Genomic DNA, 15,673 nt, shown 5'->3' with positions numbered 1-15,673 from the left:
CTTTCCAACTGTTGTTCATAATGGGCCCTTTCTGAATGCAATTTCGAAGAGAACTAAAAGGGTAATGTCACCCAATTGTTGTTTTGAATGATGTTTATGGGCCCTTTTGCTTAGTTAGAAATAATGAGGAATCTAGTGGAAATTTTGATAATTAGTGAAGTTTTGTGATCGAATGGTGTAGATAAGGTATGTGAAACATAAAAATTCTTCAAAAGTGTACTGAACAGCAGCCGCGGAAACGTAACAAATATTGTATTTCGACGAAGTTTTTTTTCTGCAGAAATCCTTGGTGAAACGTAAATAAAACTTTTGTTTGAAGTGAATTAGTGTTAAGAATGTATGAAAAGTTCACTTTATAACATAGAAAGTTCCTCAACTACGAAAAACTAACGAAAAAGAAAAGGGCACAATTGAACTTTTTGTCTAGTTTGGAGTGAACATTGTTATGTGCCCTTTTGTGTTTGTGATTTTTTCAATAGGAAATTGTTTGCTATCAATCTGAATTTTGGAGAGCATGTCGAGAGTGTAATAATGGATGGAATAGTGAAACAATCCCGAATGATTACGTTTTGGTTTTGTGCCCTAATGAAATGTTTGGCTCGATTTATCAGATTCTTTTACCCTCTACAACCCAACCCCGCTTTTAGACGGGCTTCGCCAAAATTTCATTTTTCAACAAATTTTTGATCTTTAAAAAGCATTGGAAATAAAAACACTTAAAATGTTAGAAAATTTTTGGACTTGAAATTTAATTAAATTACATTGTTTAGGGGTCAACTTTGGCTGTGTTTTTTGTTAGTAGTAATTTTGGTAGTGCCCCAGACTATGCCTCTACGCATTTTTTTAAACAAATTAAATTATAATGGTGCTATTTAATAGCAGAAAATGTGAAAAACAAGCGAAAAATTAAAAAAGTGACTGTAAAAACATGTAAAAATTAGATCGGCAAAATGTAATGATAGGAGATGGTAAAATAGGCCAAATACTGCCAAAAACAAACATAAACTAAACAAGATAAATGCAACCAAAAAGAATGAAACAAGAAAAACATAAAACAAGAGAAGTAAAGTTTTTCGTAGAACAAATGTTGCTCAAAATGACCTCCTTAACACGGAAAAAATAAAAATCAATTACACAAAATTTGGGCATTAGAGGGTTAAGAAGTTACAATGATGTCACATTTTTAGTAGCTGATTGTTTCAATCAAGGGTTTCCAGCAAGGCCTTAGACTGGCAAGTAATTAATAATTACTTTGATTTTTAGCTGGTAATTAGGTAATTCTTTAATTACTTAGTAATTCAAGGTAATTAGGGTAATTTAAAGTAATTAATTGGTAATTGAAATAATTTTTAAGTAATTACAGTAATTGATTTTTTTAAATTGTACTTTTTCAACGAAACTATTTACTTTTTCTATATAATCTATTATAACAGAATCTTATTGATTTCAAGTAAGAGTGAAACACAAAGATTACAAAAACTGATTCTGTATGTAGAAGGCCTTATTCACCATAGTTCTCTCCTAAAACTTTCCTAAAATTTATGTTTTTTTTTATCGAACTGATTAACAACGAAAGGCCATTACTCAGCGAAAAATGTGTTGTGAATCCAAAATCTATTTATTTTTATCAAGTTATTATAAAAATATGTTTTTTTTTGCAAAAACTGCAATAAAATCGATTAATTTTTTATGCTTTTCCTTCTAATAGGCAGTCAAAATTATTTGAAGTTTTTGTGGATCAAATATTTAAAACCAAAATATACTTAATAATCATTGAAATAACCAAAGTTTTCAAGTGATGACCATTTAAAAATCAATAAAAATAAAAATATGTTTTCTTTATATTTTTTTATCATCTACAGAAATTGACAGTCCTGTAATATCTCTTTATTAAGAGATAAGCTATTTTCCCGAAAAATTTTCAAATATTTCTGACACAAATGTTTCAATGGTAAAAATCAAACTCAGTGAAATTAAAATCGACTGATATTCAGATGCAATTGAATCCTATGTTAATGTCACGTTCCACATTATCTGTATTTTCAGTAACAGATTTTTTAAATTTGCTTGAGAAAAAAATGCAAGGTAATGTCAAACCAATGTTTGAAAAACGTTTTGAAACTTAACGTTATTTTGATAAATTTCACAATTCTCAAGAAAAGCCGCTGCAAATATTTGTCAAAGTTTTTGTTTAGCTCAAATAATCAGGAGGCCTTTTTTACAACAAATTCTATATATTAATGGCATTCGACTTTGAAAGCTGAAAAAATATTAAATTCATATATTGAAGTAAAACAGAACATTTTTTTTTTTTTTGCTTTAATGACAAACATGACTTCAAAAAACGTAAGTCAACTTAAATAATCTTCATTTGCAATTGATTGATAAGGGTTCGGTTGATTGAAACGTGAAACATAATGAAATTTCGAATCAGATAATGAACAGGTTAAATTGGCCATGAAACAATTATTATTGTTCATATCCAGATATTTTTTTTAAAGGTCCTATACTGCCCATGATCGCATGAATGTCCCATATGCATTTTCATCGTTTTTGAGATATTGATGCAGTTTGGTTCAAAATCGTGTGCCCTTTCAAAACAGCCTATAACATCCAGTACTTTGTTCTAGAAATCAGGAGGAAATCCAGTTTTTTCGCGAAAACTTAACACGTAGCCTTATGTGTGTGACAAACTCTAAATGCGTTTTTCTCAGCTTGCTGTTTTTGCATATGGGACATTCATGCGAATATGGACAGTATAAGCTATTTTGTTTCATATGTTTATAAGACCTATTAAAAAAACTCTAGATATCAATTGAGCTACTTATTTTTTACCGAAAAATTTTATAATTAAATACGAATGTCAATTTTACAATAAAATAAAAAAATCCAGATTTTAAACCAATTAACTCGCTGTAGGATATCATGTAAACATCACTCAAAGTTTCAGCGCCCTCTAGTTTTGGGCATTTTTGACGTTTAATCGCCTATATCTGTTTTTAATAAAAATTATACGTGAAAAAACAAAGTAAACAGAATAATTTTTGAAAGAGTTATCGAATGATCTATTTACAAATAATTTAGTTTAGAGCCGTAGAAATGAATACTAAAACATAAATTAAATGTTTTTCAATCGTAGTGAAAAGTAATTAAGTAATTTGTGTAATTAATCATTTTGGACCAGTAATTCAAGTAATTAATTGGCAGACTGGCAAGTAATGAACGCTTCTGGAAACCCTTGGTTTCAATTCATTGCACAATGGTCCAGATCGCAAAATGATGATCTCCAAAACATCCAAAACAAACTTTGATGTCTTGAGAAAAGTCGTTGCAAATGGAAAAGGGCAACTTTTGGTTTGGTTCAAAATTAGGGTGGTTCATGATAAGGGTGATTTTGAAAATCTAACTTTTCAGGAATATTTTTGGGATTTTTTTCGTCTTCTAAAAAGTTGTTGGGTTCGCCAATCCAAGCAACTTTGTCCAAGACACCAAAAATTTATCTCGCAATCTACGCCTTCTACAACCAAATTTAGAGAAAGCATCTGAGCAAACCTTCGAAATCAGTTTTTTGATCGTAGCAATTCAGGGTCAAGTTTTAGCAGAAAGTGTTGTTCTGAGCACTTTTAGAGCTCTAAAAAACACACATTTTTATATTCTGACACGTCAATTTGGACTTAAGGGTGAAAAGTAACAACCATTTTAAGGTGAAAAAGATGCAAATTTAAAACTCAAATATCTTGAAAAGGCGCAAGCCAAATTTAAAGCACCGGGTTGCACTTGAAAGAAGAGACCTAGCACTATAAACGCTGAAAAAATCCAGGGGGTTTGCTTTAAACTCGAGACATCTTGATTTGAAAATGTCTAATTTTCAAGGAACAAAATTCGAAAATTGCCCAAATATATGTTTTTCCATGTAATTTTGCCCACTGAATCTGAATCTACCCTCAGAATTGGGCCAAAATGTCAAAAAACGATTTTTGGTCATATTTTAGATTTTATGTAATTTTTACATAGAAACCCAAAATATGACCAAAAATGTTTTTTTTTACATTTGGCTCATTTCAAATTTAGCGGGAAAAATCACATGGAAAAACATATAGTCGGGATATTTTAGAATTTCGTTAGGGTGGTCCCATACACTTTTCCCTTGAAAATAAAACATTTTCAAATGAAGATATCTCGAGTTTAAAGAAACAAAAACCTTGAATTTTTTCAGCGTTTATAGTGATCTCCTCTTTCGAATGCAACCTGGCGCTATAAATTTAGCTTGGGCATCATTTTTGGAAAATCAATTTTCCACCTAATCATGCGATCTGGACCGTTTCTAGTACTAGATAAGACAATGCACTTTTGTGTCACCTTGGCAGGAGTGGGCCACTGTGGCTGCTTCCTGCTGCTGTAAAACACTGAACTCCAAGTGATTAGAAGCAATTACGAAACGCAAACACTAGATTAGCCGTCGTTTGTAGTGCGTAAACAAATGACATAATTGTTCGCGGCCTGCGCTTGACTACCCTGAGCCATGATAATGAAATCGCGAACCCCCCGCAAAAGGGCAGCACACGAGCACCCCCAGCTGAGTCGAGGGGGATGATTTCGCGGAGAAAGAACGTGATTACCAGCTTTGACGGCGGCAACTAAAGCGCATTGATAAGCAATTTACCAACAAATCACATTCTTCGTCGAGCACGTTGTTTTGTTGATAAGTCCTGTCGCGAAGGGGGGGGAAACAGGCTTCAAAGCTAATCGATCCTAACTAATCCATTTATAGGATGATTGATCACTATCTCGTGTTGGAAGACGATTTGCAAACATTTCATATTTTTTACTGTAATTTTCCGTTGTAAACGGAAACAAACAGGTTCAACTTAGATGATTGCATCTAATCTATTTTTACAATGCTTTCAGGTATTCAAATTAGCAAATAAGCAAAATCAAAATGACAAGTACAAAACCGTCCGAGAAGGTGCCACGTGCTCCCCTGGCCGAGGACGAAGAGGACATCTATCGACAGTTGACGCCCAAAAACAACCTGCAGCTGATCACCCCCACACTGCTGACCGGATCCGGCAAGGACAAGGATGTGGAGGATGGTCACGTCGTCGGTGGGTTGTTGGGATCGGTCGCCGAACTGGCACGTGCCGCCAACAAGCGAAGCAATCGGATGCAGGTATGGGAGAAGCTTTTAAGTGAGTTCAATAGCAAATTGACTAACGATTTAACTCCTTTTTAGCTGACGATGAGCATTCTGGCGAATTTGACCGTGCTGTCATCCGGTATGGGATTGGGATATTCGGCGATCACGCTGCATTCACTCACGAGGGAGGATGATCCGTTAAGGTTGAACATGGAACAGGCCTCGTGGTTCGGTAAGTTTGTTAAATTGAAACCATTAAAAACATTGCCATGTTGCTTGATTGATTTGGTTTTCAACCTCACTTTTTGCAAGTTATATGTTTTTGTTATTTTGCCAATCACTTTTCTTTTTTATCTGCTTTCATATTTTTTCTTAAAATTATGTCCTAAAGGTTGCAACCATCTTCTTCAAAAAATATGAAATCAAGCTTTTGTAGTCATATAAATGTTATTATAAACATGAAATAGAAAATAGAATTACCAAGAATGGTCTTGTGAAATCTTGAGCGTTAAAGTAGTGTAGACAGTGGATATAACGAAATTTATGCTGCAAATGTTTTTTTTTTGTCACTCAGTCGCCAGCCAGCGACAAGTTAAGACGTGTTTTGCTCGTGTTGTCATCTCGCGTGCTTGGAAGTGTTTGACAGATTGAGGTGGAGGAATCCTCCGAGGAGGAAGATTTTCGTCCCGTCCGCGGGAATCGGAAGCGCAAGAAGTCCAGCGAGGTCAATGGAATCGGCATCGAAGGAGATAAAGTTGAGAAGACCCTGCTCAACAACAACAAGTTTAGCCCGCTAGCGGATAACAAAAACAACAACAATGCCAGCCCAGCAGGAGGAGGGGACGCCCCGGCGGTTCCACCACCCGGCCAGTCGGCAGGTAAACAAAAGCAACCACCTTTGGTGGTGAATAGTGGAATAGTGGCGATAGTGGAAAGTTGTAAACTTGGTTTCAAACCGATTTACAAACTAACCCGATTTGGAACCAAGGTGACCTGCTTCTCTGTCAAAGATTTTGACAAGTTGCAAGAGCTACTCAAGAAGAAGAAAGTGGAATTCTACACCCACGATCGGCGGAGCGAAAGAAATCATCGGGTGGTTCTTCGTGGTTTTCCTGATGAACTGAAACCGGATGAGGTCAAGTACCTACTGAAAAGGGATCTCAAGCTGGACGCGCTGGAGGTGCATGCCATCAAGCGGAAGGAAAAGTCCACCGTGGACGAAATTCCGTACATTGTGGTTTTCCCCAAGGGATACACCAATCTGAAGAAGCTCTCTGCAATGAAGGTTGTGGCAAGCACTACCGTAATCTGGGGTGAATCGGGACTACAGTCTGAATAGGGACAGCAGTTTTTAGAGCACTTAAAGGTTTTAAATTTGGAATTGGATGTACACATTTTGTTGGCCTGAGTATGTTCTAACCGAAACCAACCAGAAAAATCAAAATATTGTGCTCCAACATGGTTAAAACTGCTGTCCCAATTCGCCCCATGTGTCCCGATTGACCCCAGTTCACGGTATCATCCGGTGGGAGGCCTACCGGAGCAAGCGGCCGAACGTGACCCAGTGCAGGAACTGCTTGCAGCTGGGTCATGGAACCAGGAACTGTCACCTGAAAGGGAGGTGCAACAACTGTGGGGGTCCCCACAAGTCGGACGAGTGCAAAGTCCAAGAAGACGAGCCGAAGCGGTGTGCCAACTGCTCTGGAGCCCACGAAGCCACGGACCGTAGCTGCCCCAAGCGTGTGGACTTCATCCGGAGGCGCCAGCAGGCGTCGAAACCGAAACCGCCGGCAAGGAAGGCGGAGAAGCAGAGTCCAGCAGTTCCGGCGTTCACGCCGGCGGAGTTCCCTCCGCTGCCGGGCGCAGTTCCGGACGGAAAATCCAAGGATCGCCCTCGACCCGCAGGAAGCAGCCAAGGTGGCCCCCGAGACGGTGGAGCCACGGAGAAGGAAGCCGGGGAGGTACTCTACAGTTCGGCTGAGCTGTGGGGGATTTTCTCCGAGTACATCGGCAGGTTCAAGACCTGCAAGACCCGCTTGGACCAAGTAACCCTCGTCAGTTACATGATCTCCAAGTATGGAATTTAAGAAGTTTTTTTTGTTATTATATATTGTTTTATATTGTTTTTTTTTTGTTGTGGGTCTCGTGGCGCAGGGGTAGCGGCTTCGGCTGCCGATCCCGATGATGCTATGAGACGCGGGTTCGATTCCCGCCTTATCCACTGAGCTTCTATCGGATGGTGAAGTAAAACGTCGGTCCCGGTTTCTCCTGTCTCGTTAGAGGCGCTGGAGCAGAAATCCCACGTTAGAGGAAGGCCATGCCCCGGGGGGCGTAGTGCCAATAGTTTCATATTGTTTTACTGATCCTCGGTCCCAACCTGGTCACAGCACCTAAAAGGACCTAATAAAAATAAGTTAAGAAAAAAAAAATTTTTTTGTCTTTTTAACGTTTTTTTTAAATCATCAGATTTTCAAAAGATAAAGAACACTGCCAAATCGATGCTTTCGTGCCAACTTGTTTTGATGTTTGACCTTGAATAAACAAAAAACGAAAGCACCTAATGTAAACAATAACAAACCCGTACTTGTGTCAAACGCGTTCAGACCTGCGATCCCTTTGGCCAGTTGTCGCACTCATTTTTCAGGGTGTGTCAAGATAGCACGACAAGATTCAAATGGCTCTCAAATGAAAGGGCACGATGTTTTCTTTTCGGTTTATTGAATATCTCAGGATTGAAATTGAATTTTGGGGATCTGTGAAGGTCGAAAGGTGAGGCATTGTGTGCTTGAAAAATGGCGTTCATAACTCAATTTGGCTTAAAATGCACGTGCGACAAGTCAGCACAACAACGGTGAAAAATATGTTGATTGGTCTTTAGTGGTATAATTTGGTTGAAGACTTCTTTGGTCATAGAAAAAGTACACATAAAGTTTAAACCAAATTAAAAAATAATTATTTGCTTATATTGGCAATTTGCGGCGAGAAATATTAAGCTAACCTAGGACAGAAAGAGGAGAGACAGAATTGAAGATCGCGGCAACAGTTTTTTCAAACCTTTTGTCACATGGTGGATAGATCCAGACAGGGCGCTGGCAGTTATAAGGGAAAGGAGGTGAAGAAGCTAAGGGCCATTCATTCTAAGTGTAATATTTGGTTGAACTAGCTTTTAGGGTCTTCCATTAACCGACACAGAAGGTGTCGGAGAATGTCCCACATAGTTGACACACGATAATTTTTTCGTGTTTCGTCATCTATGGGACGACCCCCAAAAAGCTAGCTCAACCAAACTCGCTATATACTCTTAGTGGCGCACTTCGATTCTACCGATGGATTTCTTTTTTCAGATATTATCTACCGAAATGTTGCTGCTTGTGAGCACTCTGTACCGATAGTTCCTACTTTCGAACAAATACCGATAGATGAGTTTATTGTTTTTTCTTTTTTCCAACTTATTTTTTGCTTTACAATATTGTTTTGATCACCGGAAGTCAATTATAATTATTTGCTTATATTGGCAATTTGCGGCGAGAAATATTAAGCTAACCTAGGACAGAAAGAGGAGAGACAGAATTGAAGATCGCGGCAACAGTTTTTTCAAACCTTTTGTCACATGGTGGATAGATCCAGACAGGGCGCTGGCAGTTATAAGGGGAAAGGAGGTGAAGAAGCTAAGGGCCATTCATTCTAAGTGTAATATTTGGTTGAACTAGCTTTTTAGGGGTCTTCCATTAACCGACACAGAAGGTGTCGGAGAATGTCCCACATAGTTGACACACGATAATTTTTTTTCGTGTTTCGTCATCTATGGGACGACCCCCAAAAAGCTAGCTAGTTTGAAAAAACTGTTGCCGCGATCTTCAATTCTGTCTCTCCTCTTTCTGTCCTAGGTTAGCTTAATATTTCTCGCCGCAAATTGCCAATATAAGCAAATAATTATAATTGACTTCCGGTGATCAAAACAATATTGTAAAGCAAAAAATAAGTTGGAAAAAAGAAAAAACAATAAACTCATCTATCGGTATTTGTTCGAAAGTAGGAACTATCGGTACAGAGTGCTCACAAGCAGCAACATTTCGGTAGATAATATCTGAAAAAAGAAATCCATCGGTAGAATCGAAGTGCGCCACTAAGAGTATATAGCGAGTTTGGTTGAGCTAGCTTTTTGGGGTCGTCCCATAGATGACGAAACACGAAAAAATTATCGTGTGTCAACTATGTGGGATATTCTCCGACACCTTCTGTGTCGGTTAATGGAAGACCCCTAAAAGCTAGTTCAACCAAATATTACACTTAGAATGAATGGCCCTTAGCTTCTTCACCTCCTTTCCCTTATAACTGCCAGCGCCCTGTCTGGATCTATCCACCATGTGACAAAAGGTTTGAAAAAACTGTTGCCGCGATCTTCAATTCTGTCTCTCCTCTTTCTGTCCTAGGTTAGCTTAATATTTCTCGCCGCAAATTGCCAATATAAGCAAATAATTATAATTGACTTCCGGTGATCAAAACAATATTGTAAATTAAAAAATTAAAAAAGTCGCTATCCAAAGTCTCTGCACATGAATGCATAATATATGCTAAATATCCATTCGAATGGTCATTCAAGCCAATTTCTAAAAATCATAATTAGTTTAATTTGCGCTTCTGAGAAAACATACAGGAAATTTGTACTTAGTTTCGAATCCTGTTTCAATATCACCAACAATACATTTGAAAACTTTTTATTTCAGTTGAGCAGACATTTTAAATTATTGAAAATATAATTAATTAAATTATGAGTTATGATTTTAACAATTTAAAGAAAAAAGTGTTTTAAAATGCATTATATACCTGTCCAGTTGTTTTGCCATCAATAGTTTCCAAAATGTATAAGTATTGAGGAAAATTTCATTTTTTGCGAAAAATAAAATTTTTGCGGTGCTGCACATTGAAATTTCATAAAAATTCAAAACTTTTTTAAACAAGCCCAAACATGCTAAATATGATTATCAATATAGAAAAATGCATTTTAGATTGTGCTCAGTTGATTAGACTCCTATTTCCATGTAAATTTTAAAGTTTTTTGGATTTTTTTGCCCCCTTATTTTTCAGACCAATTTTGAAGAAAGGGGGGGGGGGGAGGGGCGACATAAACTTCGAAAAATATTTGCAACGGCCTGAATATTAAAAGCATTTTTTATATTTCGTCACTGCCATATTGGCCGCCATCTTGGATTTAAAAATTCTAAATCACTTTAGCGTAGTTTAGAGGTCGACAATAAAAAATAAGACAATTTTGTTTTTCGTGATTCGACTAGTGAAATTTTTCCGAGGCCTTCGGGTAATCGAGTCTGGACTTTACTATGAAAACGTTCGAGAACACGTATCTTGAGAAGAGATTTTCTGATTGTTTTGGTATCACCGGCAAAGTTGTAGGTTTTAATGAGAACTTTTCAGAAGAAAATGATTACGCGGTAAACAAATTTATTTTCCGATTTATTTTTCAAATGTGATAAAACCGAAATACTTAGCGGATTGGTTTATTCGAATGGAACTGCATTCGAATGAGAGGAACTGCATTCTAACGGATGGGGAAGTAAAACGTCGGTCCCAGCCTGGGTTGTTGTTTGGCCGTTAAGAAATTCCAGGCGTTTGAGTCATCTCCCTGCTATAAAGACAAACAGCACAGAAGACCTGGGGGTCGTGAATGGTTTGATTTTTTGCATTCGAATGAGCGAATCCAAATTCGCTTATTTGGAACGACTGACAGCTGTCGAAAACTTCAAACCACGTGTTCGGAAATTCGTCAGTTGTGTGCTATCTTGTGACAACGAACATTTAGTACTTTTCGAGAAAATCGATTTTTAAAGTTTGTTGGTAAATAATTTCAATGATAGAGCCAAACTTTTTGAAGCAATCGGTTTGTTTACTATCGCTTAACAAACGCTCCAAGTTTCAACTTATTTGGTTACACCAGTTAAAAGATACAGTAAATAATGTAAACAAAAATCTGAAAAGCACGTGTAACAAGTGTGTTTCGAAAGTAAAATTGTACTACGTGTCACAAGTGTGCACAGAATTCCCATACAAACTAAAATAAGCTCAAATCAATGGTTTAATCGACTTAATCAGTATATTTTTATGAACAAAAGGTTGCATTGCCTTTAGAAAGTATGTGTGTACATAAATTTGTGAAAAACAAGACAATTTTTCCAAATTTTCCAACAACATGTATGACGTGTCACAAGTGTGCACAATCATTTTGATGATAAATTGGTCTATATTACAAGTGTGTATTGTGATATCCGGGAAACGGAAGCGAGTTCCCAAAATCGGGTAAAAGCATCTTGTAGTGTTTGTTAAGTATAGCAAAACGTCATCATTAACTCATTTTCGACCAAAATGGTCTATGTCACAAGATAGCACACAGCTGACGAATTATAGAAAAATGGGATTGAAATGTCAACATCAGTTTGACAACTAGTTTTGACGGTCGAGTGCTTTCTAATTTGAATACGTACGATAAGCGAGCATTCGAAATAGCGAACATTTGAAGTAACCAAAATTCGAATTAACGAATCCACTCTGTACTCTATTTTGAAAAACTCTACCCTTTTCGATTTTGATTGAACTTAAACCATGCTCCGTTGATTAAAACATAATGTGGCTGGACTTTAAAATGTATTTCAACCATAGGCACGTGAAAACGTAACCACCCCGTGCTTATCATAAGCACGTGCACTGCTCATCAATTTATCCTGTTGTCTGCCTGTGAGGGTAAATCAAACCGCGCACTTGGCTCACAATCCAGAGGTCGCCGGTTCGAATCCCGAAACGGACGCAAAAATTCTAAGTGTAAATATAGGTATTCGGTGCCCTCTTCACACCTAAGAAACCCGGGAATGATACACGCCTGTGGATCCGTTGACGGTACCGCAAAGTTTAAGAGGGCCACATTATATGGTGTTAACGTTCATTCTCTTTCAAATATTGTTAAGGGTTTACATACATGTAGAAAATCACAAAATTTCATATTACAGAAAATTTATTAAATCAACTTAAAAGATGATTTTCAAACACTCCTGAAAGTTTCATGCAGGTATTTTATGATTTAACTGAGTTAGAGACGATTTAAGCTCAGAGTTTTGCCATGCGCAAAGCAAACTGTCTAATTTTCTGAGCGTTTTTCTCTGAACACCAAGTTAATTTACGGGTGCCACGATATCTCGAGATGGGACGGACCAAATTGGCTGAAATTTTGAGTGAAGACTCCCAATACATATTCCGTGTGCATGACGAAGCCCGATTTTGAAATTTTGAATTTTTGAAAAATACAAAAATCAAAAACCGGCGATTTTTTATAAGAAAAACAGAAAAATTATTTTTATCTTTTTTTTTAAATAAACTTTTTGCAAATCGGCCTTCGTCATGCACACGACGAGACCGATTAAACGAATCTTCACCAAAATTTTGAACCGATTTGGTCGAAGCAATGTTGAGATATCGTGGCACCCGATTTTTGAAACTGCTAACTTCAAATAGCTATATCTCGGCAAAGCTACAACCAAATTTCTTCAAATTTGTTTTGTTAATAGATGAAAAGTAATATTTTAATGCCCTGTAAACATATTTTAAAAAAAGTTTAAGTTTGTGCTCAAACCCACCTATGGCATTTTTGCCGATTTACATGTATGTAACCCCTTAATTCTTACATTCGTATTACATCGTTTCGTTCACAAATTTAGTTTTATTCAATTTTTCTTTTGACTGATTAGGAGCCTACCACTCTTATTAGGAGCGGTAGGCATGAATAAAAATTTACTTTAGACTCATTAGAGTGTCCCTCTCCACGGAAATCTTTAGTAAAAGGCGAAAGATTTATTCGACAATTGAAGAGAGACCAGAGTGACGATCTAAATTTTACCCTCAGCTGATCATCAGCTGGTAACAAATTCCGACAGCGATGCCCTCTTAAGGTGCAGCTCTGAATACAAACAATCTAATAAGACAAATAAGTTAAAGAATGTTCAAAACTGCTTCTTTACACCCCTTACTTCAGTACGGCAGCTGTACTCGCAAGCCATGTGGCACACACATTTTCCCCTGATCCATTTTGCGCCTTTTGCCACACTCATGCGCAGTGCGGCACCTTAAGTTGAAGTCCGCATTTGTAATGTTCGCTGGTTCGAGCACCAGTTGAAACAGCTCGAATTCAAGTCTCTTGTTTGTTCTCTCTAGTCTCTACCTAACTTCTCTCATCTCTCACACATTCTCTAATTCGCTTTGTCGTTGTATATTTCTTTTAGCTTCCATCAACTCAATTGCCTGCCCGATTGGGGGACTGATCTCGGGCTACCTGTTGGATCGCATCGGTCGAAAGTGGACGCTGGTGCTGATCAACGTGCTGTCGATCGTGTCCTGGTCACTGATTGCCGTGTGTAGCAGCACCAACTTCGAGCTCATGTACACGCAAATTCTGATTGCGCGCGTAATTATAGGTAGGTTAATGAGTTGGTTATTATGATGTTATCACCCTTGGCGTAGTTATGAATTACATAATAATTTGTTTGTTTCATAAAATCAAGTAAATTAACACTTGTTGAATTGCATTCTATTAAAGTGAGAGTATTTGTTTCTTTAATAAATAACAATCTTGTTTTCAATGCCAAATTGCAAAAGTGAAATCTGAAACTTTTTTCAAAATTCGAATTTATAGAAACCCGAGCATGGGTAAATAACAAGGGAAATGCGTAATAATACCTTTCTCTGGTATCAATACCAAATTTTGGTATTCTTGGACCCTTTAAAATTTGACTTGAGGATTATGCAAGAGCAAAATGTGGTATCATACCAATTTAAGGTATTGTTTTGATATTGCGAAATTGCATAACTTGTCAATGGTCGAACACCACATATTGGTATTCTTTTGGTATTACAGTGTTTTATAAAATTCCTCTGAAACTATGGGAAAATTTTGACCAATTTTGACAAAATAATTAATTTTGTGCTTAAATTATGTCTCAAAGCGAATGCTTTAATTGAAAACCGTAAATTTCAAAATTGATTTTAAACATTTTTGATATACCTTCTAAAGAAATGACTTGAAATTGTAGAAAATTTTCTAAGTCAGGATGGCACATTTAGGTATTATTTTGGTATTAAAGTGTTTTATCAAATTCCTCTGAAACCATGGGAAATTTTTTACCAATTTTGACAAAATAATTAATTTTGCACTAAAATTATGTCTCAAAGCGAATGCTTTCATTGAAAACCGGAAATTTCGAACATGATTTTAAACATTTTTGATATACCCCCTACAGAAATGACTTGAAATTGTGGACAATTTTCTAAGTCAGGATGGCACATTTTGGTGTTATTTTGGTATTGAATTGAAACCTTGAAAACTAAAACTTTTCTGAAACTATGGGATTTTTTTTTACCAATTTGGACAAGATAATAAATTTTTCGCTAAAATGACTTGAAAAAAAAAACCAAATACTTTGAAAAAACGAAAGATTTTTGAATTTTGGTGAATTTCAATCCAGTTTTATTTTAATAACACTTATTTTTCAATCTTGTTATTTTTAAGAATCTTCAAGAACTTCATGCACAGGCCGTTCATCAATGACAAATGCATTCGGTGTGGGGAAGAATATCACTAAGATCAACATGGAATCATCAGCTGAGTAGATTTGGCTGTTGCATATGGATCATTTCCGTTTTTTCACTAACTGCAACTGCTGCACTAAAAATGGTATGAAAATACCAAATTTTGGTATTACTTGTGCAAATATCAGCGACCAAAATGTGATCTTGGTTGCCCAGTAATAGATGGTAAAATACCATGAATTCATACCAAAATCATGTATTTGGAAGACCACAGGAATACCAAAATCTGATTTTCCAAGGGCGCGGGAATACCTAAGATAAAACCATGGCAATACCAAGTTTTGGTATTCAAGCAATGTTAAAAAATCCAGAAGACCTCAACTTGGTATTGAAATGGTTCTATTTTGAGGTATTATTTTACCCTTGGAATAACAAGGTTTGGTATTGTAGTGCCCTTCCACATACAACACTTTGGTATGATTTTATGGTATTTTACCATCTATTACTGGGCAACCAAGGGCACATTTTGGTCGCTGTTATATGCTCAAGTAATACCAAAATTTGGTATTTCCGTGTTATTTACCCCTGCTCGGGAACTAAGAAACTAAGAAACTAAGAAACTAAGAAACTAAGAAACTAAGAAACTAAGAAACTAAGAAACTAAGAAACTAAGAAACTAAGAAACTAAGAAACTAAGAAACTAAGAAACTAAGAAACTAAGAAACTAAGAAACTAAGAAACTAAGAAACTAAGAAACTAAGAAACTAAGAAACTAAGAAACTAAGAAACTAAGAAACTAAGAAACTAAGAAACAAAGAAACTAAGAAACTAAGAAACTTCCACGTCTCCAAAAATTAGCAAACAATGCATTTTTTCTGGCAATTCAGATAGAAATCAATACAATGGCATAATAAGGTGATTTTTAACTATTTTGACGCAATACAATATTTT

At 36.5% G+C, this 15,673-nt stretch overlaps 1 protein-coding gene and 1 non-coding gene across 2 annotated transcripts in view; one reads left to right on the top strand and one right to left on the bottom strand.

Moving 5' to 3' along the window:
* The window catches only part of LOC6031986, a 72,690-nt gene that overhangs the window by 6,767 nt on the left and 50,250 nt on the right, over positions 1–15,673 (top strand). Inside the window, exons 2-4 of the mRNA XM_038250799.1 lie at positions 4,909–5,170; positions 5,234–5,369; positions 13,420–13,611. Of these exons, the coding sequence (XP_038106727.1) occupies positions 4,940–5,170; positions 5,234–5,369; positions 13,420–13,611 (559 nt within the window). The 5' untranslated portion in view covers positions 4,909–4,939. The remainder of the gene's footprint in view (positions 1–4,908; positions 5,171–5,233; positions 5,370–13,419; positions 13,612–15,673) is intronic.
* LOC119768204 lies at positions 12,895–13,022 on the bottom strand. The gene has a single exon (XR_005278016.1). It is a non-coding gene; the product is annotated as a U5 spliceosomal RNA (small nuclear RNA).

This window comes from Culex quinquefasciatus, chromosome 2 (genome assembly GCF_015732765.1).
Source record: "Culex quinquefasciatus strain JHB chromosome 2, VPISU_Cqui_1.0_pri_paternal, whole genome shotgun sequence".
NCBI classification, from domain to species: Eukaryota; Metazoa; Arthropoda; class Insecta; order Diptera; family Culicidae; genus Culex; species Culex quinquefasciatus.
This window is presented reverse-complemented; position numbering and strand designations above follow the sequence as displayed.